The sequence below is a fragment of the Chiloscyllium plagiosum genome, unplaced genomic scaffold (genome assembly GCF_037043375.1).
Source record: "Chiloscyllium plagiosum isolate Xiang-an unplaced genomic scaffold, Cpla_swu_hap1 HiC_scaffold_22, whole genome shotgun sequence".
In the NCBI taxonomy this organism is placed as follows: domain Eukaryota; kingdom Metazoa; phylum Chordata; class Chondrichthyes; order Orectolobiformes; family Hemiscylliidae; genus Chiloscyllium; species Chiloscyllium plagiosum.
In genome coordinates, this window is record NW_028270160.1 from 41,981,481 (window position 1) to 42,007,166 (window position 25,686).

Here is a 25,686-nt window from a genome sequence, read left to right on the forward strand (position 1 = left end):
GTTTCAGATTTTCAGGATCCACAGTATTTTGCTTTTATCTAATTGACTTAACTGGATATCCCAAATGCCAGACTCGTAGCTATTAACATCTTTGTCCCCCCACTGGCAAGTTTTTGGAGGCAGGGACATCACAAGGAGCTGACCTGACATAAACCTTTCATATTTGTTCCTGGCTGTGCCTCCAAACAGCTGTCATGGAGCCGGGAAGATTTTGCTGTGAGTATCATGTGGCCACATTGAAGTTCATCAATTGAAAAACGGGTGAAACACTTTGGTTTAATATATAACAAAGTCGAGGCCTGTCATAGAAATCAATACTCCTTTCATCCCAATAAAATATTTTACACCTGAAATTCTGTAGCCTCGTAGTTTGTCAGACATGCTAGAAATTAAGCCATGGTCTGTGCTTGTTGTATCCTTTTCTGTCAATTTGTGAGGGGCTTCATTTTGGGTTAGACCCTCCACCAATGTCACAAGATCACATTACAGAGGTCACATGGCAGGAGGAAGAACCTCCCAACCCAGCTGAAAATATTCATTTTGCCACCCTGGGAAGAGTGACAGCAGCTGCATTGGCTTCCAGCTGGCATATATAAAATCCACCAGCAAATACAGTTGCATGATAGCTTAAGCTCCAGCAAATCTCGAGATGTTGCATGTCTTTATATTTAGAATCCATTGAGCCTTATGGGCATGTTTTTGGGTTGGAAAGATTTTTGTGGAGGGGAGACACAAAACAAAGCAGATAGCAATGATACATTTTGTTTCCTTCCTACACCAGGCTGCCTAAGACTAGCTGGTGGTGGCATGGATACCTATACAGATTAGGAAATTCAGAAAGCTACTCCTCAGTCAAAGTTTGCTAGAAGGCACACCCCAGCAGCTATACTTGCTAATCTTATAGACATTTAAGTTAGGGACTCTCAGGTGTTTTTGTTTCCCTCACCAAACAGAAATTCAAAGGCTCACCAAACCAAGTCAGATATTTTTTATGGCTGTTATGAGGAATGCATTGTGAGTACTTACGGAGAAAATGTAAGGTCAAACTGTGACAGAACGGGATTCAGGTAATCCTCCATAGTTTCAATAATACTGGAGAAATCTGCATCGAGGCTGAGTTCAAATCCTTGAATACTTTTTCCTTTCTTTTAATTTGAATATGAAAAAAATAAATTAAACTCCTAATCTTAATATCTTATACACATTTATTACTAATATGATAAACCACTTCGCAATAGACTTAAAGTGACTAATTCTGTTTTTATTGTCTGGTGTTCTAGAACTTACATAGCTTTCTGAGATTGAATTTCATGGCTCTTCATTTTCTGTGAAAACTGTAAACCAATAACTGTGTTGAATATGTAATGATGCTTATTTTCTTGAACGTTGTAAAAGAAGATTTGTTTTTTGACTCCACCTCAGTTGGGTGTAGTAAAAAAGGTTTATTTTAGAAACTACAGTCTAAAGAAGCTTTTAAGATGGATTAACTACTTCTTTTGTTTCTTTTCATTCATTGGATGCAAGTTTATTGCCAAGACAGGCATTCTTGCACAACCATCATGGAGTTGTGGACTTCGCTACCAAGGACAACATTTATTGCCTAATTCTAGTTACCCTTTAGAAGATGGTGGTGAGCTGCCTTCTTGAACAACGACAGTCCATTTGGTATAGGTAGACCCACAATATTGTAAGGGAGGGAGGGAGTTCCAGGATTTTGACCCAGCAACAGCAAAGGAACAGAAAAACATTTCCAAGTCAGGTTGGTGAGTGATTTAGAAGGGAGCTTGAAGGTGGTGATATAGCATGTATCTCTTTCATTTGTCTTACTTGATGGCAGTGGTCAAAGGTACTATCTCAGAAGTCTTGGTGAAGTTCTATAGTACATTTTGTAGATGGTACATACTGCTGCACTGTGTCTCATCAGAAGTAAATGTTTACAGATGTGGTTCCATTCAAGGAGGCTGCTTTGTCCTGGATGGTGTCAAGCTTCCTTGAGTTTGCTGGAACGACACTCATCCAGGCAAGTTAGGGAGTACACCATCGCACCTTATGATGGAAGCATTGTAAATGTGGGCAGACTTTAGGGAATCAGGAGATGAGTTGCTTACTGCACAATTCTTAGCTTCCGCACTGGTCTTGTAGCCACAATATCTATACAACTCTAGTTCTGTTTTTGATCTATAGTAATCCCAGGATGTTAATAGTGGGGTGTTCAGTGATAGTAATATCATTGAATGTCAAGGGGCGATTGTCAGAGGCACTTGGTACTTGTGTAATATGAAAGTTACTTGTTACTTGTCAGCAAAGCCTGAATATTGTCAAGGTCTTGCTGCATTTGGACAATGGACAGGTACAATAGAAAAATACAGCGCAGTACAGGCCCTTTGGCCCTCGATGTTGCACCGATCCAAGCCCACCTAACCTACACTAGCCCACTATCCTCCATATGCCTATCCAATGCCTGTTTAAATGCCCATAAAGAGGGAGAGTCCACCACTGCTACTGGCAGGGCATTCCATGAACTCACGACTCGCTGAGTAAAGAATCTACCTCAACATCTGTCCTATACCTACCACCCCTTAATTTAAAGCTGTGCCCCCTCGTAATAGCTGACTCCATACGTGGAAAAAGGTTCTCATGGTCAACCCTATCTAAACCCCTAATCATCTTGCACACCTCTATCAAGTCACCCCTAAACCTTCTTTTCTCCAATGAAAACAGCCCCAAGTGCCTCAGCCTTTCCTCATATGATCTTCCTACCATACCAGGCAACATCCTGGTAAACCTCCTCTGCACCCATTCCAGTGCCTCCACATCCTTCCTATAATATGGCGACCAAAACTGCACACAATACTCCAGATGCAGCCGCATCAGAGTCTTATACAACTACAACATGACCTCAGGACTCCGGCACTCAATTCCTCTACTAATAAAAGTCAGTACGCCATATGCCTTCTTCACCGCACTATTTACCTGGGTGGCAACTTTCAGAGATCTGTGTACATGGACACCAAGATCCCTCTGCTCATCCACACTACCAAGTATCCAACCATTAGCCCAGTACCCCATTTCTTGTTACTCTTACCAAAGTGAATCATCTCACACTTACCTACACTGAACTCCATTTGCCACCTTTCTGCCCAGTTCTGCAGCTTATCTATATCCTGCTGTAACTTGCCACATCCTTCCTCACTGTCAACAACTCCACCGACTTTCATATCATCCGCAAACTTGCTCACCCAACCTTCTAGCCCCTCCTCCAGGTCATTTATAAAAATGACAAACAGCAATGGTCCCAAAACAGATCCTTGCGGAACACCGCTAGTAACTGCACTCCAAGATGAACCTTTACCATCAATTACTACCCTCTGTCTTCTTCCAGCCAGCCAATTCCTAATCCAAACCTCCAACTCACCCTCAATGCCATACCTCCGTATTTTTTGCAGTAGCCTATCATGGGGAACCTTATCAAACGCCTTACTAAAATCCATATACACCACATCTACCGCTTTACCCTCGTCCACCTCCATAGTAACCTTCTCAAAGAATTCAATAAGGTTTGTGAGGCACGACCTGCCCTTCACAAAACCATGCTGACTATCCTTAATCACATTATTCCTATCCAGATGTTCATAAATCCTATCCCTTACAATTCTCTCTAAGACTTTGCCCACAACAGAAGTGAGACTCAACGGCCTATAGTTACTAGGATTATCCCTACTCCCCTTCTTGAACAAGGGAACCACATTTGCTATCCTCCAGTTTTCTGGCACTATTCCTGTAGACAACAAGGACATAAAAATCAAGGCCAATGGCTCTGCAATCTCCTCCCTTGCTTCCCAGAGAATCCTGGGATAAATGCCATCAGGTCCAGGCCCAGGGGACTTATCTATTTTCACCCTTTCCAGAATTCAGAATCCAGAATGTCTGAGGAGTCGCAAATTGTGCTGAACGTTGCGCAATCATCAGGGAACATTCCCCACTTCTGACCTTATGATGGAAGCAAGGTCATTGATGAGATAGTTGAAGGTGGTTGAACATTTCCCTGAGGAACCCCTACAGGGGTGTCCTGGAGTTGAGATGACTGACCTTTAGCAACCACTACTATCTTCCTTAGTGCTAGGTTTGATTGTGTGAACTGCGCCTATGGACAACTGCAGTTCACATCAAATAGGTGTGTTTATTGAAGGAATCACAATATAGTTCCAAGCCAGCATTATATGTACTTGAAGGGAAACCTATTGGTGATGATGTTCTCATGTACCTGTGGGCCTTATTCTTCAAAGTTATTGAGGTTGTCTGTTTGGAAAGTCATATTTAAGGCTAATCAATGCCTGATCGCAGGTGTGATGCTAATGTTACAGGTCCCTTAACAGTCAAAGGGTAATGGACCTGCTGAGGAACAGGTTACATCTCGCAGATGTACATTTTGCTATCACTGTGTGTTAGTGTGGTGAAACTGAATGTTTAAACTTCTGCATGGGTTCCATGACTCTGAATGGTGCTCGACTTTGACTAGTGATGGGAAACATTGTTGAGCATCAAGGAGAGAATGAGGCGAGAGTACATGCCTTTGATATCAAAGCAGCATTTGGCAAAATATAGCATCAAGGAGCTGTAGCAAAAGTGGGGTCAATGGGAATCAAGGGAAATCTGTCCCTTGGCTGGAGTTATCTCCAGTATACATGAAAGTGGTTGTGGTTCTTGGAGGCCAATTATCTCAATCCTGGGGCATCACAGCAGGATGTCCTTAGGGTAGTGTCCTATGACCAACTAGCTTCAATTGCTTTATCAATGACTATCCTTCCACCATGAGATCAAAATTGGGAATATTTGTTGATGTTTGAACAATGTTCAGTATCAGTTTTGACTCTGGAGAAATGTAGCAGACTATGCCCATATGCAGCAAAACCAAAACAACATCCAGACTTGTGCTGATAGGGGCAAGTAACATTTGTGCCACATACTTGTTCAGGCATTGACTGTCTCTAACAAGAAAATAAAACTATCTCCCCCTTCAACAGAATACCATCCCTCATTATCAATTTCCTGGGGTTGCCACTGACCAGGAACTGAACTAGACAAGTCACATAGATTAGACTACATTACAGTGTGAAAACAGGCCCTTCGGCCCAACAAGTTCACACCGACCCGCCGAAGCACAACCCACCCATACCCCTACCCCTACATTTACCCCTTACCTAACACTACGGGCAATTTAGCATGGCCAGTTCACCTTACCTGCACATCTTTGGACTGTGGGAGGAAACCGGAGCAACCGGAGGAAACCCACGCAGACACGGGGAGAACGTGCAAACTCCACACAGTCAGTCGCCTGAGGCGGGAATTGAACCCAGGTCTCTGGTGCTGTGAGGCAGCAGTGCTAACCACAGTGCCATCGTGCAGCCCGCACGATACATGAGTGTGTCAGAGATGAAGGAATTCTCAGGCAAGTAACTCACTCACTCTATCCATGTACACAGTATAAGTAAAAAATATGATGGAATATTCTTTATTTGCCTGGATGGATACAGACCTTAACACTCGGAATACTTAAGATGCTTGACACCTTTCAGGAAAAAGCCATCAACTTCAATAGCATCACATTCAACACCTTTGACTTTCACTGCCTTCACCATGTTACCACAGCATCTGCTCCTTAAACAGAACATCCAAACCCACAGCCTCTACCACGCAGAAGGGCAAGGGCAGTAGATGCAGGAGGACATTAACATTAAATAATATTCCCCTCCCAGCCACACACCATCCTGACCTGGGACCAAACTGTCATTCCTTCACCGTTCCTGGATCAATGTCCTCGAACTTCCTATCGGCATTCTGGTAGTATCTACAACGCATAAACTATCAGTTCAAGAAGGCAGATCATCAACATCTTCGTAAAGGCAATTTGGGATAGGAATTAAGTGCTGGTCTAGTCAGTGATGGCCATCACCTATACACAGATAAAAAGCTTGCTAGATTCCCTCTTATTGGAGATGTTTATTGTCTGATGGAGACATATTCAAGGACAAAACAAATTCTCGTTTGGAGAATTGTGAGTAAATAAGAAATAACCAACATGGATTTCGGACAGGCAAATCCATCTGATTAATGTGAATTAATTATTTCATGAAATTACTGTGGAAGTTGATGAAGACAGTGCAGTACATTTTTTGTATATGACATTTCAAAAGATGTTTGATAATGTATACAAAACAGACTTATTGGAGAAATAGAATGACTGATATGAAAGGGACAATGGTACCTTGGGTATGAAATTGGAGATACGATAGGGGGCAAAGAGTAGTTGTGAATGTAGTGATCACTAATTATGCTTTAGCTGCTGTATTGTGTAAAAATCAGGCCACCACATCTTAGGCATGACATTAAAGTTAGTAATTTTTGAGAAGATTTGTAGAAGGTGAGTGATGTCATTTCCGGTTTTTTTTCAAGGGTAGGTAGGTAGGATCTAAATTGATGTGTTTACTGATGGAGTTCTGGTTTGAATGCCATGCCTCTAAGAATTCTTGTGCATGTCTTTGTTTCACCTGTCCTAGGATGCGTGTGTTGTCAAAAGAACCAGAAATTACATCATCAACCTTAAGAAACCAAGACCTATAAGTAGAGAGATGGAACATACCATCAGCACTTCACCGGACACTCTTAGTGATGATGTTACCTAGTATGGTGATGAAATGTCAGAAAACAAACCTTCCAGCTCAGCGAGCTAACTTACATACTTATGATGTTAACGTCTTGATGAGCATGTGGAAAGGCTTACTGGGACAATATTAGGAAGATGGAATTTCTGTTATGTGGATAGATCGGAGATGCTGAGGTGGTTCTCCTTGTAGCTGAGGAAATCAAGAAGTGATCTAATTCAAAACTATGTGGAGTCATTTAATAGAGCAAGTTGGATCAAGCTATTTCCTCTAGCAACCAGAAATTATAGTTTTAAAATAATTAGCAAATAAATCAGAGTGAACTTGAGAAGCAATTGAAATTGCAGTAGAACCAGATTACACAGTAATTTTAAAAAGGGCAATGGACATGTACTTGAATAAGACTAATTTGAATGGTTCTAAGCAAAGCTGGGGAACAAGCAGAGATGATATAGCTGAATGGTCTCCTTTCAATTTTTGGACAGTTGTGCTAATTACTTCAAAATTCATTCAGTTTGCATGAAAACACAGTCAGCAGGCCATACGGATTCAAGTTCCTACAAGTGCAGGGTACAATAATTGCCTCCCTCAAATATCTTAACAGAAAGGGATACCACTTGGAACATGACCAGATTGTCTGTGACTACATGCAAAAGCTCCTCTTTACCATTGCCAAATGTATTAGAAGATAATTAACCCTGGAAATATGCTGTACTTGATCTGTACAAAAAAAGATGTTCAACTAAATTGTGAATGACAAAGAGTACCCCTTTCACCCATGAAAAATAATCTTCCGAAAATAGCAAAACATCAGTTGAGAAGGGCTATACTGAAATATATGTTTCTCTAAGAAATAGTAGAGAGAATAACCTGGTCTGAGGGGACAAAATAGTTGTCTTGTAACATTAAGGGTCACTATATTAGAAGTCCCAGAGCCAGCATGTATCCTATAATGGTTTGCTGAGGTCTGCAAACTATAGTCATCCAAAAGGACCTGAACATGGTTTCTGGTGAGACAGATATGTTTCTTTTGCCTAAAATGAAGATTTTTTTTCCAATTTGCAATAACATATTAGATCTGGGATATAAGTATAGGTTATTTATTGTTCCAAAATGACACTGCAAGTTGCTCGCAAAATGTCAAAGTGCAATGTTAGTGTTAAGAAAGATTTGCATACAAATATTTATTAAATAAAATCATGATATCTGTGTTATACAGTATCATAATGTAATTTGGTAGATTTGCAACAGAAAAAACATATACATAAAGCAAATAAACAGTTGTTTCTATAGAAATATTAACCTCTGTCTGAGTGACAAAGTGTATAAAAAATAATAATTGGCAAGCCAAATTAACTCACAACATCTAGATTCATGTTTTTTTCAAAATGTTGAAATTCGTCCTGCCTTTGCATCTTGTAATTACGCTGGTATTCGAGTTTTACAAAGTACTGTGCAAGCTTCTGCTTATAACTGGAGACTCTGGCCAATATGTTTGAAAATAATTCATGATTTACAAAACTACGAACAATTTTAGCTTGTGTTGGACTTGGATCTGAATCAATGAAATAAACATTAGTTCAGTTAAACTTGACAATAATCAAAGACAAGATAAACAAAGTTATGCTAAAATATTGGTGACAAAACAAAAACTCAATCAGCATTATACCAAGGTAATTATTTATCCAATAAATTAAAAAATAAATAAATATGATAATCTCGCTCTTTCATTTTATTTTAATTTCAAATCCTGTCTAGATTTATGTAATAAAACCTTGTAAAGAATCAAAAAAAATACAAACACATTAGGAGCAAGAATAGGCCACTTGGACCCTCGAACCTCCTCCCGCATTTGATGAGACTGTGACTGAACCTCAGCTCCACATTCCTGCCTTTCCCAAGAATCTTGCACCATTCACTAGCTTAACAAGAATCTAACTATCTTTGTTAATAATATTCAAACACTGCATCCACTACCTTTTGAGGAACATAGAACATAGAAAAATACAGCGCAGTACAGGCCCTTTGGCCCTCGATGTTGCGCCGATCCAAGCCCACCTAACCTACACTAGCCCACTATCCTCCATATGCCTATCCAATGCCCGTTTAAATGCCCATAAAGAGGGAGAGTCCACCACTGCTACTGGCAGGGCATTCCATGAACTCACGACTCGCTGAGTAAAGAATCTACCCCTAACATCTGTCCTATACCTACCACCCCTTAATTTAAAGCAATGCCCCCTCGTAATAGCTGACTTCATACGTGGAAAAAGGTTCTCATGGTCAGAGTTCCAAAGACTCACAACTCTCTGAGAGAAACATCTTCTCATTTTTGTTTTAAATGAACAATCTCCTTTTTTTAAAAATGGTGACACCCTAGTCTAGGTTGTTCCACAAGATGAAGCATCCTTTCGTATGCATCCTATCAAACCCCTTCAAGATTTTATATGTTTCAATCAAGTCACGTTTTACACTTACAAACTCAGTGGATACTAACCTATCCTATCCAATCTTTCCTCATTACGCAATCCACCATTCCATTAGTCTGTCAAATCTTCTCTGAACAGTTTGCAATACATTTATATCCTGCCTTAAATAAGGAGACCAATACTGTACACAGTACCCCAGAGGTGGTCTCATCAGTTCCTTGAATAACTGACACATATTTGCTCTCCCTTTGTATTCAATATCCCTCACAATAAATAATATTCTATTGGCTTTTTAAAAATTCTTACTGTACTTCTACACAAGCCTTTTGCTCTCAGCCTCTGCAATCTTTCGCTATTTAAAATAATATCCTTCTTTTTCATTTTTCTTGCCAAAATAGACAATTTCACATCTTTGTATACCATATTCCATTTGCCAGATCTTTGTCCACAATCCCTTTTCCGTCTCCTTGTGTTCTCTCAATAACTCAACTGCCAATTATCTGTGTTATAAACAAATTTACCGGCTGTACCTTCAATTCCTTCATCCAAATTATTTACATATTAGGTTAAATGCTGAGGCCCCAGCACCAATGCCTGTGGCATATCACTCATTACATCGTGCCAACCAAAAAAAAGGTACCTGTGCCCACTCCTATTAGGTAGCCAATGTCCTATCAATGCCACTGTGTTACCCTTTACATTATGGATTTTATTTTCTGCAATAATTTTTGATGCATCAATTTATTAATGTGCCAAATGTCTTCTGGAAACCCAAGTGCAGTCCATCCATTGGTTTCTATTTACAATAAGCTACTTCAAAGAACTCCAATAAATTGGTTAAATGTAAGTTCCCTTTAACAAAACCATGTGGTTCTGCCTAATCATCTCAATTTTTTCAAGGTGCCCTCCTTCTTTAACAACAGCTTCTAATTGTTTTTGTAAACCATACATTAAACTAACTGACCTATAATTTGCTGCATTATGTCTCTCTCAATTTTTGAATGAAAGAGTTACAGTCACTACCTTCGAATTAATGGATTACCTTCCCAAATTTAGGAAATGTTGCAAAAATTGAATCAATACATCAAATAGCCCATGAGCCAATTCTTTTAAGACCTTGAGATAAAGTCCATCAGGACCCCAGGATTGTCCGACTACAGCTCCAACAAATTTGCTCAGTCCCATTCCCTGGTGATTGTAATTTTCTCAAATTCCTCCTACCCTCTTATTTCCTGATTTATAGCCATTTCTGGGATGGGTTAACCAGCTTGCTCTCATACTTTTAATTTTTCCCTCCTTATTGTTCAGTCATCCTTTGCCTCTTTTTATATTCTGTCCAATGTTGTGACTTGCCACCCAATTGTGCAATTCAATGTTTTTTCTTAAAGTTTGCTACAATCTTTAAGTGTTCACATAACCATAGTTTTTTTTTAGGTCCTTCCTTGTAAGTTAAGGAAGAGGTAGACAGATTTTTAATTGGTAATGGACTGAAGGGTTATGGAGAGCAGGCAGGAAGCTGGAGGTAAGGCCGAGATGAGATCAGCCACGATTGCATCAAATGGTGCAGCAGGCTTGAGGAGCGGAATTGCCTAATCCTGCTTGCATGTATCCATGCTGTGTATTCTCAAATATTCCTATAGATGTTTGCAACTGCATTTCTATTGACCTATTCTTTAATCAACTGTGAAAGTTCATTTTAGCTATATCTATTTTTATGCCTAATTAATTAGAGTAAGTGGTTTAAAATGCTAGTCTTGGACACTTACTCCTCACCCTCAGCCTGAATGTAAACTTCAATCATATTATAATCGCAGCAATCTAGGGGCAGTGTCACTATCAGGTTATTAATTAATCCCATCTCATTGCACAATACCAGGTCTAGTAATAGCCTGCTCTTTGGTTAGCTCCAGAAGCACTGTTCTGAAAATCTATGAACCTTTCTTTAAGACTACTCTTGCCCATTTGATTTTTTCAGTCTGATTATATATTGAAATCCACACTATATCTTTCTGACAAGAAACATCATCCAAGCATTCAGTCTGTCTACCTTAGTCAAAATTTCACTCATTTCAATGAGATTTCCTCTCATTTCTCTCAATTCCAATGAATATAGGCCAGATTGATTTTTTTTTCTCTTCTCATACAGTACCTCTGCGGCAAACATATTCTTTCTTACATAAGGAGGCCAAAACTGCACAAAACATGCCACATGTGGGCTCACCAAGGCAACGCACAACTGCAGTAAATCATTCTTAGTCTTGTGCTCAATACCTTTTGCAACTAAGGCCAATATATAATTTGCCTCCCTAACGGCTTTCTGCATCTGCATGCTTGGTTTCAGTAAGTAGTGTACAGGGACATGTTTGTTTGTACATCAATTTTTCCCAATCTCAATTTAAATGATAAGGTTTGTGAGCAAATGAGGCTATTTGGTCCATCGGGTCTGGGTCCACCACTCAGAGTCATAGGGATGTAGAGCATGGAAACAGACCCTTTGGTACAACTCATCCATGTCGACCAGATATCCTAAATTAATCTAGTTCCATTTGCCAGCATTTGGCCTATATATCTCTAAATCCTTCCTAGTCACATAACCATCCTGATGCCTTATAAATGTTGTTAATGTACCAGCCTCCACCATTTCCTCTGGCAGCTCATTCCACGCATGAAAAAGTTACCCCTTTAGCTCCCTTACATAATCTTGCCCCTCTCACTCTAAACCAATGCCCTCTAGTTCTGGACTCCCCCACCACACGGAAAAAACCTTGCCTATTTATCCAATCCATGCCCCTCATGATTTTATAAACCTTTATAAGGTCACTCCTCAGCCTCTGACACGCCAGGGAAAACAGCCCCAGCCTATTCAGCCTCTCCCTACAGCTCAAACCCTCTAACCCTGGAAATAACCTCGTAAATAATTTCTGAACCCTTTCAAGCTCACACCATCTTTCCGATAGGAAGGAGACCAGAATTGTACACAATATTCCAACAATGGTCTAGTCAATGTTCTACACAGCCGCAACGTGACCTCCTAATTCCTATACTCAATTCTTTGACCAAACACCTTCTTCATTATACTATCTACTTGTGACTCCACTTTCAAGGAACTATGAACCTGAACCCCAAGGTCTCTTTGTTCAGCAACAGTCCCTAGGATGTTACCATTAAGTGTATAAGTCCTGCTCTGATTTGCTTTTCCAAAATGCAGCATCTCACATTTATCTAAATTGACCTCCATCTGCCACTCCTCAGCATATTGGCCCATCTGATCAAGATCCCATTGTACTCAGAGGTAACCCTCTTCGCTGTCCACTGCACCTCCAATTTTGGTGTCATCTGCAAACTTAGTATACCTCCAATGTTTAAAGCCAAATAGTTTATATTAATGACAAAAAGCAGTGGACCCAGCACTGATCCTTGTGGCACATCACTAGTCACAGGTCTCCAATCTGAAAAGCAATCATTCACCACCATCCTATGTCTTCTACCATTGAGCCATTTTTGTATCCAAATGGCTTGTTCTCCCTGTATTCCATGAGACCTAACTTTGCTAACCAGTCTACTATGAGGAACCTTGTTGAACGCCTTACTGAAGTCCATATGGATCATGTCCACCACGCTGCCCTCATCAATCCTCTTTGTTACTTCTTCAAAATACTTAATCAAGTTAGTGAGATATGATTTTCCATGCACAAAGCCATGCTGACTATCCCTAATCAATTCTTACCTTTCCAAATACATGTAAATACTGCCCCTCAGGATTCCCTCCAAAAACTTGCCCACTACTGATGTCAGGCTCACCAGTCCATAGTTCACTGGCTTTTCCTTAGCACCTTTCTTAAATAGTGGTACTACGTTAGACAACCTCCGTCTTCCGGCACCTCACCTGTGACTATCACTGATACAAATATCTCAGCAAGGGGCCCAGCAATCACTTCCCTAGCTTCCCACAAAGTTCTAGGGTATACTGATCAGGTCCTTGGGATTTATCCACCTTTGTGTGTTTTAAGACATCCAGCACCACTGTCTCTGTCAAATATGGACATTTTTCAAGATGTCACCATCTATTTCCCCACATTCTATATCTTCCATCTTCTTCTCCACAGTAAGCACTGATGCAAAATACTTGTTTAGTATCTCCCTAACACCTGCAGTTCTACAAATCGGGCCACCTTGCTGATCTTTGAGGAGCCCTATTGTCTCCCTAATTACCCTTTTGTCCTTAATGTATTTGTAGTGTCCCTTTGGATTCTCCTTAACCTTACTTGCCAAAGCTATCTCATGTCCCTTTTTGCCCTCCTGACTTCCCTCCTAAGTATACTCCTACTGCCTTTATACTCTTCCAGGGATTCACTCGATCTATCCTGTCTATACCTGGCATATACGTCTTTCTTCAATCATGGCTGATGTGTTTCTCACCCTATTCTCCTGCTTTCTCTCCATAATCCTTGATTCCCTTAATATTCAGGAACATATCTATCTTTGTCTTAAATACATTCTACAATTTGGCCTCGACAGCTTTCTATGGTAATAAATTCTACAGATTAATCACCCTCCAGCTGAAGAAATTCCTCCTCATCTCAGTTCTAATGGGTTATCTCTTCATTCTGAGGCTATGCCCTCAGGTCCTAGTCTCTGCTACTAATGGAAACCCCTTCTCCACCTCACTCAATCCAGGCCTCTCAGTCTTCTGTAAGTTTCGATGGGAATCCTCTCTCATCCTTCTAAACTCCAGAGTCCTCAACCACTTCTTGTATCACAAGCCCTTCATCCCTGGAATCATTCTTGTAATCCTCCTCTGGAATTCCTGCAATGCCAGTAAATCCTTCCTTCAATATGGGGCCCATAACTGCTCACAATATTCCAAATACAGTCTAACCAGACCCTTATACAGCCTCTGTAGTACTTCTGTATTCTAACCCTCTTGAAATTAATGCATTGCCCACTCTCCGAATCCGTCCAAGTCCTCTGCAACCTCCCCACTTCCTCAACACTACCATTTATCTTAAGTGTCATCTTCAATGTCGTCAGTTCCTTTGTCCATATTGTTAAGAGTCATAGAATCCCTGCAGTGTGGAAGTGGGCCATTTGGCCCATGGAAACTGCACTGACCCTCCAAACAGTATGGAAGTTATTCTGACAGTTATGTGGTTAACTTAGTGTTGCAATGCATGCCCAGGATCATGTTACAGGGCTCCAGGAACAGATAATGGTAGGGCATTGTGACAGGTTAGTTAAATGACTGGGAGATGAGCTAATGCTGAAGGTGATGGTGTTGTAATATGATAGGTCAAATGTGATGGAGGGAACTAGTTTGCCAGACGATGATCAGTTTAAAAAGGCAAAGCAAGCCAGTATGTTTGGGTATGCTAATGCAATCTGATAAGCACGGGAAGAATACCTGTATAAATTGCAGGAGAACAAAGAGATTGGGGAAGATATTTTGCGGGCTCCCACAGCTTTGATTTTTCAAGGATAAGGTTTAATTTCATGAAGGATTTACTGCGTCTCCTGGTAATTTTTTTATAGAGCATTGAGTGATTCTTCCACAACAAATTTGGCGACAAGGATGAGATCGGAAAGAGACCATTCCCTCTGAAAAGAAGATGCAGCTTCAAGGCACTTTTCAGCTGAACCAAGAACTTCCCTGAAGCAGAGAAGGGCTGGCCACCCACAACAACGATAAACATTTTGCTGTTAATTCGGACTATAACCTATCAAGTAAGGGAGGTCCTGGAAATGCAGAAGTGCAAAGAAAGCTGTTGGTGGATCTCTCCGATTCAAAGAACCAGAAGGTGGATGGTAGATGAAAGTTTGGGGAGACACAGAGGATTGTTCAGGAAAATTGCGCAGAGGGGTGAGTAGTATAGAATAAAGAGATTTGTAAAAATTCCACATGGTGGTTAGTAAAAATTCCACGTGATGGTTAGTAAAAATTCCACATGGTGATAATAAAATTCCATGTGGTGGTTAGTAAAAGTCCATGTGGTGGTAGTAAAAATTCCATGTGGTGAATATAAGACCCAATAGATACCACCTCGCGGGAAACAAGGGCCTGAACAGATAAGGCAGAATAAATAAGGGGAAATTGTTTTACTAAAAACACTAATAGACCTGTTTAGAAAGCCTGCAGATTGGTAGTGGATGGTTAAAAGCAAAATAGTAGAGAACAGTCATTGTGTTAAAGTGTTACTAGACTGTTGAATGTTTTAGAGGCCTGTATGATAATCAGACTGTACTTCTGGAAAACAACAAAGGATCTGTTTAGGCAAGGCTCTGAGAGAGAGAGAGACAGAAGCTCTGGTTTGTAGAAAGGCTTTGTCTGTGTGAGAGAAAGAGCAGCTCTAGCTTGCAGAACGATTCTGTGTGTGTGTGTGAGAGAGAGAGAGAGAGAGAGAGAGACTCTATAGTTTAATCATTGTGATCTGGTTTGTATGCATAATTGTTTGTTGGTGGTTGAATGTTTGTGTTTTGTTTCCCTGGAGCTCGAGATCTGGGGGTATTTCGATTTTATTTTGCACTGTCAGAATTTAAGAGTTTTTCAAGAAACTGTTAGTAATTTGCAGATGCACTCCTACATTGGTTTAAGCTGAATAAATGAGAATAGGTTGTTTGTATTAATTAGCTGCAATTGAAGACGTTTAGGAACTGATAGATTGATATGGGACTGAAATTGAGATACTGAGCAAGAAATTTCCAGTGTAAAAATTTCTGGAAAATATGAAAAAAGAACTAAGTATTTATTAATTAAATGGCCAAAAGAGGATACCTATGATAGAAATATGTGCACTGATATGAAAGGATTAATTAAGAATTACTGACCTAAGGGTAAATCAAACAAGAGGGAATAGGAGTAGGAAAGTTTTACGGCTGTATGGAATTTAGGGAAGGTTTGGGAATGACTTTCCAGGCACCAGTTGCGACCAGGGGGTGCCAGAGAGCAGGATGAGCAGTTTCTCTGCACAAAAGCTGGGATGAGAACATCTCCATGTTTAGTGCAGAATAAAGAAGCTTCCAGTATGGAGGCCCAGCAGGGGTCCACATCTGTATTTCCTGGGTTGGAAGGCTTGGGGCAACTCTCCCCCATTTGGGTGAGGAGAATGTAACACATTGTCTTGTGATAAGGGGACAATAGAGACAATGGGGGAATTAGATTTGGATGCAACTGATCCAGAACAGAATGTGTTTAAAAAAAGAAACAAGAGGGAGGACAGGTAACGAGGCAGTAACACAGGGGAGGATGCTGAAATACATGTTAGGTTAGAATTGAAATCTGGTGAGGAATCACAATGTAGCAATTTCAATAAGGGAAAGAAGCTCCCACTGGGGAAGGTGCTACGTTTGTTTATAAAAGAGGGGAGACAGCTGTTATACATTCCTTGGGGAACCCAGGATCTGGAAAGGCTGAGAAATGTGTTGCCCAGTTTACATGATGGAGTAGGAAAGTGGATTAGAGCCTTTGAAAATGAAACCACAGGACAGTTGTTGGCTGTGAAGGCACCGCTAATACAGTGGTGGGACTCTCAACATTAAGAGCGGTAATGGACTGAGCCCACCTGAAGAATGTGGTGGATAATCCGATGATTGATGGTGCTGGGTTTGATTGAATAAAACAAAGGCTATGGCAGGTCCTTAGACTGTTGCCCACGTAAGACTGATCCCATAGCTTTGAGAGGGGATCCATTTGGAGACACTGAAAACCAAGCAGCCTATTTGGACAATCAGTTGAAAAGATGGAGGCTTGAAACAGAACAGGCTGCGGAAGGTAGTCAGCTGCTGACCACGATGTTTCGGACTGCTATTGCTGAGGCAAAACCTTCTCAAGTCAAAGCTAAGTTGGAGGAGGTAGTGGGTCTGATATCCATGGCCCACCAGGAGTTCAGAGAACACATAGTCCATGCGGTTGAAAGATACTGGAAAGACATAAAGGAGCTGGCTGACCAGTAGGAGGAGGTGCAATGAAAGTTGACACTGCTGCAGCTCAGGAACTTAAAAAGAAAGAACAAGGGAAAAGCAAGACAATGTTGCCAGTGACAACTGGGCTGATCGGCGCTACTGTGATGAATAATATGCCTGTCCATGGAGCACCCTCTAACGCCACCTGGCAAGGGCCTGAAAACCCCATGCCGGTAATAAACATTTTTGGAGGGGCTTTTCCACAAGTACCATACCAAGGGCAAAACAAACTTAATCAACTGCCTAGACTGAACTGGGGTCTCCAAGGACAGGGACGAGGAGATGGTGGGGCCAAGCAGTATGGAGAGAAGTCAGATTCAGAGAACATCAGGAATAGTGTGTTGGGGGTGTTATCTACCAAGCCATTTTAGAAGAAATTGCCCATATCGTACCTGGCCCTCCTGGCCCCAGAGTGGACCTATGAGTAAGGGATATCCAGCTGTCCTGCCACAAAATCCCTGTACGGGCCCAATTGGCCTGTTAATCCGTATAGGGTGTGCTGAGGGTGCCCAGGGAACCCGAGTAGGAAGAGACAGCACCCTGTGATTATATACAGGAGGCTGAACAGAATCCTGTTTTACAGGTTAGTGTAGAAGGACGGTTTATGCCTATGATGATAGATACTGGAGCTACATATGTTTGCTTCCAACCTCAGTATGCCTCCCACCTTCCTATGCTGGGTAAATTTATTAGGACCGTAGTGTTCTCGGGTAGACCGCAGTTGAGTAGGCTTACAGTTTCAGTACGGTTACAAATGGATAGTTAACTAGTAGTTTTGCCTTTATTAGTCTCTCGGTAGGTAGGGATGCTTTATTGCAGTTAGAATTAAAATTGGGATGTACACATGAGGGGTTTAGTGTACGTAGAGCGACTTCTCACTTGCAGGAAGTCAGATAGGCCAATGTATATTGGATAGGCGACATAGATGGTTATATTTGGGAAACTTGGGGAAAATGGTGGACAGCTGCTTAAGCTTTACTGCCTTTGGCTAAGCAACCTTAGTCTGAGCTGCATTGTACAGTGATTTTTTGACGAGACTTGGAGTAAAGTCTTAGGGGAGTGGTGGCACTGTGAGGTTGTCAACCTGCAGCATTTACAGAGTGAAGCTGTCGTGATAAGGGGCTTCTGGAGGAGCAATGAGGATCCCGTACAACATTGGCAGCAGCTTGTCAAGTTGACAACCACATTGATGAAGCATCATTGATGATTATACAGTGTCAGACACACAAGGAAGGTGGTGATTTGGTGGTTAAGGGTAATCAGGCAGCAGATGAAGCAGATGGACTGGCTTGTGTCCGCGCTTCGGCTGTCATTGCGCTCCAGGTTTGTTTAGATCTGGAGCCAATCATAGTCGACACCATTGTGATACAAGGTGAAGCGACCTTTAAAGGCAAGGTTCGTGAACCGTGGATGACAGGAGAAATCAAATGACTAGCCAAGAGGAAAAGGGAAGCGCACGTAAAGGCCAGGCAAGGAAGAACAGAACAGGCTTTGAAGGAATATCGGGAGATTAGGACCAATCTTAAATGAAGAATCAAATGGGCTAAAAGGAGCCCTCTCAGATATCTTTGTAGCATCCATAATCACAGATGGGGTGCCAAAGGACTGGAGGGTTGTTCGCGCTGTCCCCCCTGTACAAGAAGGGTAGTAAAGATATTCCGGGTAACTACAGACCAGTGAGCCTAATGTCAGTGGTGGGAAAGTTGCTGGAGAAGGCACTGAGGGATAGGATCTATTTATATTTGGTAAAGAGTGCACTTATCAGTGATAGGCAACATGGTTTTGTTCGAGGGAGATTGTGCATTACCAACTTAATAGAGTTATTCAAGGAAGTGACCAAGTTGATAGATGAAGTAAGGGCTGTAGTTGTCATATACATGGACTTTAGTAAAGTGTTTGATAAGGTTCCTCATGGTAAACTAATCGAGAAAGTGAAGTCACATGGTGTACAGGGTGTTCTAGCTAGGTGGATACAGAACTGGTTGAGCAACAGGTGACAGTAGTAGTTGAAGGGAGTTTCTCGAAATGGAGAAAGGTGACCAGTAGTATTCCACAGGGATCAGTGCTGGGGCCACTGTTGTTTGTGATATACATAAATGATCTGGAAGAGGGTACTGTCGGTCTGATCAGTAAGTTTGCAGATGACATGAAGTAGTAGAAAGCACAGGGGACTATCAAAGAATACAGGAGGATATAGATAGACTGGAGAGTTGGACAGAGAAGCGGCAGATGGAGTTCAATCCAGGCAAATGTGAAGTGATGCATTTTGGGAAGTCCGGCAATTCTAGAGTGAACTATACTGTAAGCGGAAGAGCCTTGGGAAATGTTGATGAGCAGAGAGATCGAGGAATTTAGGTCCATTGTACACTGAGGATTGCTGCTCAGGTGGATAGAGTGGTCAAGAAGGCATTTGGTATGCTTGCCTTCATTGGACGGGGTATTGAGTATAAGAGCTGGCAGGCCAAGTTAAAATTGTACAAGACATTGGTTCAACTGAATTTAGAATACTGTGTACAGTTCTGGTCGCCACTTTACCAAAAGGATGTGAACGCTTTGGAGAGAGTGCAGAGAAGGTTTATGAGGATGTTGCCTGGTATGGCAGATGCTGATTATATAGAATAGGTTAGGATTGTTTTCATTAGAAAAAAGGAGATTGAGGGGGGACCTGATTGAGGTCTACAAAAGCATGAAGGGTATGGGCATGTTTAGACAGTGGATTTAGATTGGCTCAGGCTTACAAGGCCGGAGGGCCTGTGCTGGGCTGTAAATTTTCTTTGCTGTTTGGGGGGGGGAGGGTAGGCATAACCAGGAAGGCCTGTGGTGCACAGAAGAAGGTTTGTTGGTGGCACCCACCCGTTTGTTGACCATTCTCACCTCGGCAGCACATGGGTTGGATCACTGTGCTAGAGGGGAAGTGCTGAGGTAAATAGAAATGGATGGCTTTTGGTCACCTTACTTGTAGGGTTCAGTGGGTTATATATTATCGCAATGTGATATCTGTTCTCAAAGTAATGTCAGAAAGGGGATAGCAACCCCTGCAGGACATATGCCTGTATCTGATGGGCCATTTAAGCATTTGGTGATCAACTGTGCAGACATGATAAGGACAGTGAGAAAAAAGGGCGATCTGTTGGTGGTCATTGACAGGTTTAGTAGATGGGCAGAAGTGACCCTGTTGAAATATTCAGGGGCAGGCACAGTGGTAACGCTTTAAACGGCTGAAGTTATTCCATGGTTTGGCCTACCATCAGAGATCAGTTTGGGTAATGGGTCTGCCAATGACTTGGCAGATTAAGCAAAGGTTTGGTTGTGTGTATCATCCCCAGTCCCAGGTTATGGTGGAATGGATTAACAGTACTTTGAAAGCTAAGCGGAGTAAGATTTGTGCGAGCTCCAATCTTAACTGGGTTGATGCGCTGCACTAACTGAGCTACCATATGCAAACTAACTTGGTGCTGCATGAAATGCTTACCGGTAGACCCATGCCAGTGCCCAAGTGGAGGGATCCATATGAGGGACCGAGCTTGGAACAACTGGAACTTGAACTTAAGTAATACATGCAACAGCTAACTATCATACATGAGTCTATCCACACACAGGAAATACTGAGGGAGCCAGTGTCTGGTAACAGGAAGGGACCTATTGGTGGACCTGGCAGATCTCGCTTGCTCATGCCACTGCCCTATCATGCCCTAAACGGGAGTATGTCCCTGGTCTAGTAATACACATCCTTGGTATTGGTTAGCCAAGGAGTGTCTCCAATATGTTTTGGACCAGGAGTGACATTGCCCGTGGGCTGGGAGTCACTTATCCCTGCCACTGGGATTTGCACGAATGCTGGGTGGATTAATTATATCTGTTACGACCAGCAGCAATTTATTGATTAATCTGCTGATGCCCTCTCTGCAATGGGTGAGTAATTGGATGCGACTGGTCGGGTGGCATGGTGGACTCAGCAGGCCTTGGGCTGATTAGATGGTGTTTTGGGCAGATCAGGGGCTTGGTTTGCTGCATTTGGGATTGTTGCGGGTTTTGTATTGCTTGTTGTTGTCTTAGTCTTTTGCTGTGCTCTTCCTCTTGTTAAGTCTTTTTTTAAGTGTGTCCTGCTGTGCGACGGATCCCTGCTGTTCCAGTGGACTCTGGCCCAGTCCCCTCTTCCACTGCAGGTTCGCTGCTTTGCTTCAATAATCTGATGTCTGCTGTGGTGCTGAAGCCTTGTCCCAAAGGAGATGCCTGACTTGCATGTGTTGCGTGCACGTTCAGATTGTGTGGGGTCTTTTGGTCTTTTTTCCTGTTCCTGTTATTGGGGGACAGGTTTTTGGCCTGTGACTCCAGGTGTGGAGAGAGAATCCTTTGAGGTTTGGACCCTGGAAATTGTTATTGCCCGCTTTTGGAGATCTGGTGATAGATTTGGCCTTTGGGTGTTCACCTCCTTGTATTCTTTCTCTGTGTGAGACCTGTTGGTCTGAGATGAGCTAATGCTGAAGATGATGGTGTTGTAATGTAATAGGTTAAGTGTGCTGGAGGGAACCAGTGTGGCAGATGATGATTAGTTTAGAAAGGCAAAGCAAGCCAGTATGATTGGGTATGCTAATGCTATCAGATAAGCGCGGGAAGAATACCTGTATAAATTGCAGGAGAACAAAGAGATTATGGGGAGTCAGGAAGACATTTTGCTGGCTCCCACAACATTGATTTTGCAAGATTAAAGTTTAATTTCGTGAAGGATTTTCTGCGTCTGCTGGTAATTTTTTTAATAGAGCATTGAGTGATTATTCCATAACACCAGCATTCCATCCAGACCCACCCCATCCCTCTAATCCTGCATTCCCCATGGCTAGTCCACGTATCTTGCACATCCCTGAACACGATGGACAATTTAGCTTGGCTAATCCACCTAATGTGTGCATCTTTGGACTGTGAGAAGAAACCAGAGCATCCCAAGGAAACCCATGCAAACACGGGGAGAAAAGGCAAACTCCATACAGTCACCTGAGTGTGGAATTGAACACAGGTCCCTGCCACTATGAGGCAGCAATGCTAACTACTGAGTCACTGTGCTGCCCTACATTGTTAATGTATTATGTGAATGTTTGAGGTCTTCACACTGATCCCACGGAACTTCATTTATTATATGCCATCCTGAAAAACCCTTTATCCCCACGCTCTGCCTCCTGCCAGTCAGCCAATCCTCTATCCACACCAGTCCCTCACCCCTAACACCATGGCCTCTTATCTTATTTAGCAGCCTCTTGTGAGGCATCTTTTCAGGGGCCTTCTATAAATCCAAATAGATCACATCCACTGGTTCTCCATTGTCTAACTTGCTTAATAACTTCTTAATGACTCCCTAATCTGTTTTTCTCACTGAAATGGACAACTTCATACTTAGCAACATTATAAAATGCACCTGCTACAAATTGGTCACTCACTTAACTTGTCTATATCATGTTTAAATTGCTTTATAACCTGTTCACCACTCACAACCCCACCTAGCTTTGTGTCTTCAGCAAATTTTAAAGTATTAAAATTAAGGTCTTTTTTCCTGTTCCTGTTCCTGTTATTGGGGGACAGGTTTTTGGCCTGTGACTCCAGGTGTGGAGAGAGAATCCTTTGAGGTTTGGACCCTGGAAATTGTTATTGCCCGCTTTTGGAGATCTGGTGATAGATTTGGCCTTTGGGTGTTCACCTCCTTGTATTCTTTCTCTGTGTGAGACCTGTTGGTCTGAGATGAGCTAATGCTGAAGATGATGGTGTTGTAATGTAATAGGTTAAGTGTGCTGGAGGGAACCAGTGTGGCAGATGATGATTAGTTTAGAAAGGCAAAGCAAGCCAGTATGATTGGGTATGCTAATGCTATCAGATAAGCGCGGGAAGAATACCTGTATAAATTGCAGGAGAACAAAGAGATTATGGGGAGTCAGGAAGACATTTTGCTGGCTCCCACAACTTTGATTTTGCAAGATTAAAGTTTAATTTCGTGAAGGATTTTCTGCGTCTGCTGGTAATTTTTTTAATAGAGCATTGAGTGATTATTCCATAACACCAGCATTCCATCCAGACCCACCCCATCCCTCTAATCCTGCATTCCCCATGGCTAGTCCACGTATCTTGCACATCCCTGAACACGATGGACAATTTAGCTTGGCTAATCCACCTAATGTGTGCATCTTTGGACTGTGAGAAGAAACCAGAGCATCCCAAGGAAACCCATGCAAACACGGGGAGAAAAGGCAAACTCCATACAGTCACCTGAGTGTGGAATTGAACACAGGTCCCTGCCACTATGAGGCAGCAATGCTAACTACTGAGTCACTGTGCTGCCCTACATTGTTAATGTATTATGTGAATGTTTGAGGTCTTCACACTGATCCCACGGAACTTCATTTATTATATGCCATCCTGAAAAACCCTTTATCCCCACGCTCTGCCTCCTGCCAGTCAGCCAATCCTCTATCCACACCAGTCCCTCACCCCTAACACCATGGCCTCTTATCTTATTTAGCAGCCTCTTGTGAGGCATCTTTTCAGGGGCCTTCTATAAATCCAAATAGATCACATCCACTGGTTCTCCATTGTCTAACTTGCTTAATAACTTCTTAATGACTCCCTAATCTGTTTTTCTCACTGAAATGGACAACTTCATACTTAGCAACATTATAAAATGCACCTGCTACAAATTGGTCACTCACTTAACTTGTCTATATCATGTTTAAATTGCTTTATAACCTGTTCACCACTCACAACCCCACCTAGCTTTGTGTCTTCAGCAAATTTTAAAGTATTATATTTGATTTCCTCATCCAAATCAATGATCTTCATTGTGAATAACTGGGGTTTAAGCACTGAATTTTCTGGTACCCCAGTGCCTTCTTACTCTGTTTCTATTTCCTGTCTGCTAACCAATTCTCAATCTATGTGGTCATATTACTCCCAAACACATGCGCTTTGTTTTTATTTTATGTTTGTTGTGCTTTCAATATTTTTTCAAAGGTTTTAATTAGATTACTTACAGTGTGGAAACAGGCCCTCCGGCCCAACAAGTCCACAACGACCCTCCAAAGAACAATCCACCCAGACCCATTGCCCTACATTTACCCCTTCACCTAACATTACGGGCAATTTAGCATGGCCAATTCACCTGACCTGCATGTTTTTGGACTGTGGGAGGAAACCGGAGCACCCGGAGGAAACCTACGCAGACACGGGGAGAATGTCTGCAAACTCCCCACAGACAGTTGCCTGAGGCGGGAATTAAACCCGGGTCTTTGGCGCTGTGAAGCAACAGTGCTAACCACTGTGTCACCGTGCCCACATCCACTGGTTCTCTCTTATCCATTCTACTAGTTATGTCCTTAAAAAGACCAGAATGCTTGTCAAACATGATTTCCCTTTCATAAATCACTTTTGACTTTTTCTAATCCCATTGATATTTTCAAAGTGCCTCATTATCACATCCTTTAAGTAGATTCTAACATTTTCCCTATTAGTGATGTATATTGCTCCACAATTGGTTAACTGATCTATAATTCCTTATTTTTCCCTAAACCCCACATCCTCCAGCTTTATTAAATAATGAGGTTACATTTGCCACCTTTCAATTTTCCAGGACTGTTCAAGAATCTATAGAATTTTCAAAGGTGACAAGCAACTCATCCACAATTCCATGGTCATGTCCTTTAGTACTCTGGGATGTAGATGATCAGGTCTTGGTGATTTATCAGTTTCAATCCCATTAATTTCTCTAGCACTATTTTTAAAAAAGCACTATCAAATTTCATTCAATCCTTCTTCAAAATTCAACCTTTGGTTCCCTACAATTTCTGTGAAGTTACTTGCGTCTTCTTCTGTGAAGGACACTGCCACGTTTGTGTATTCTGGTATAGAAACTCCCGTAGTGGACATAACAGATTTACATTTATCTCTACTAATCGTTCTCTTTTTAAATACTGATTAAAGCTTTTACACTTGTAAGTTTACTCTCATGTTTTAATTTTGCCCTTTTCTCAGCACTTTTCTCCCTTCCATGTGCTCTTCCATTTAGCAAATCTTTGTAAATTTGTTCCCTTGCCTCCAGTATGTAGTTCAGTGGCCTCTATAAGGATCTGAAGGATCAAAGCTTCCCAAAAATACTAGACAACACTCAACTGCCCTAGAGCAATCTTGGCAAATGTTGCCGCATCCAATGTTAACTATAACATTTTGTTTTTGAGCATAACAGTTTTTTTCCCAGGATGTGCTACTTGTACATTTTTTGCATAGCCACACAAGCTCAATGTTTGTTTCATAAAAAAGGCCCATGCAGTGCCTTTCCAGCTGCTACCTGTTATCAGCATATGAAAGCAGCATAAGGATGAAATGGTGATATTTAGAAGGCATAGTCTAGAGTGAGAATTTCAAATTTAGCATCCAGGGAGATGAAGACACAGTCACCAATTGTGGAGCAATATACATCATAGATTTATATTAGGCCAGATTTAAATAAACACAGAGATCTCAGAGGGCTTTAGAACTCAGGAAGGTGAAGTCAGAGAGTGATTTGAAATCAAGCATAAGAATCAATGATTTATTAAATTTCACAAAATTTCCTCAGATGAGGAATGTTATACAATTGCTTCTTTGTTAAGCTATCTTTTTCA

At 41.7% G+C, this 25,686-nt stretch overlaps 1 protein-coding gene across 1 annotated transcript in view; it reads right to left on the reverse strand.

Moving 5' to 3' along the window:
• Nucleotides 1-25,686, reverse strand: part of cfap46 (cilia and flagella associated protein 46) — a 237,577-nt gene that overhangs the window by 37,139 nt on the left and 174,752 nt on the right. Inside the window, exons 47-48 of the mRNA XM_087999267.1 lie at nt 8,024-8,217; nt 1,027-1,145 (exon numbers count right to left, since the gene is read on the reverse strand). Coding sequence (XP_087855393.1) covers nt 1,027-1,145; nt 8,024-8,217 — 313 coding nt within the window. The remainder of the gene's footprint in view (nt 1-1,026; nt 1,146-8,023; nt 8,218-25,686) is intronic.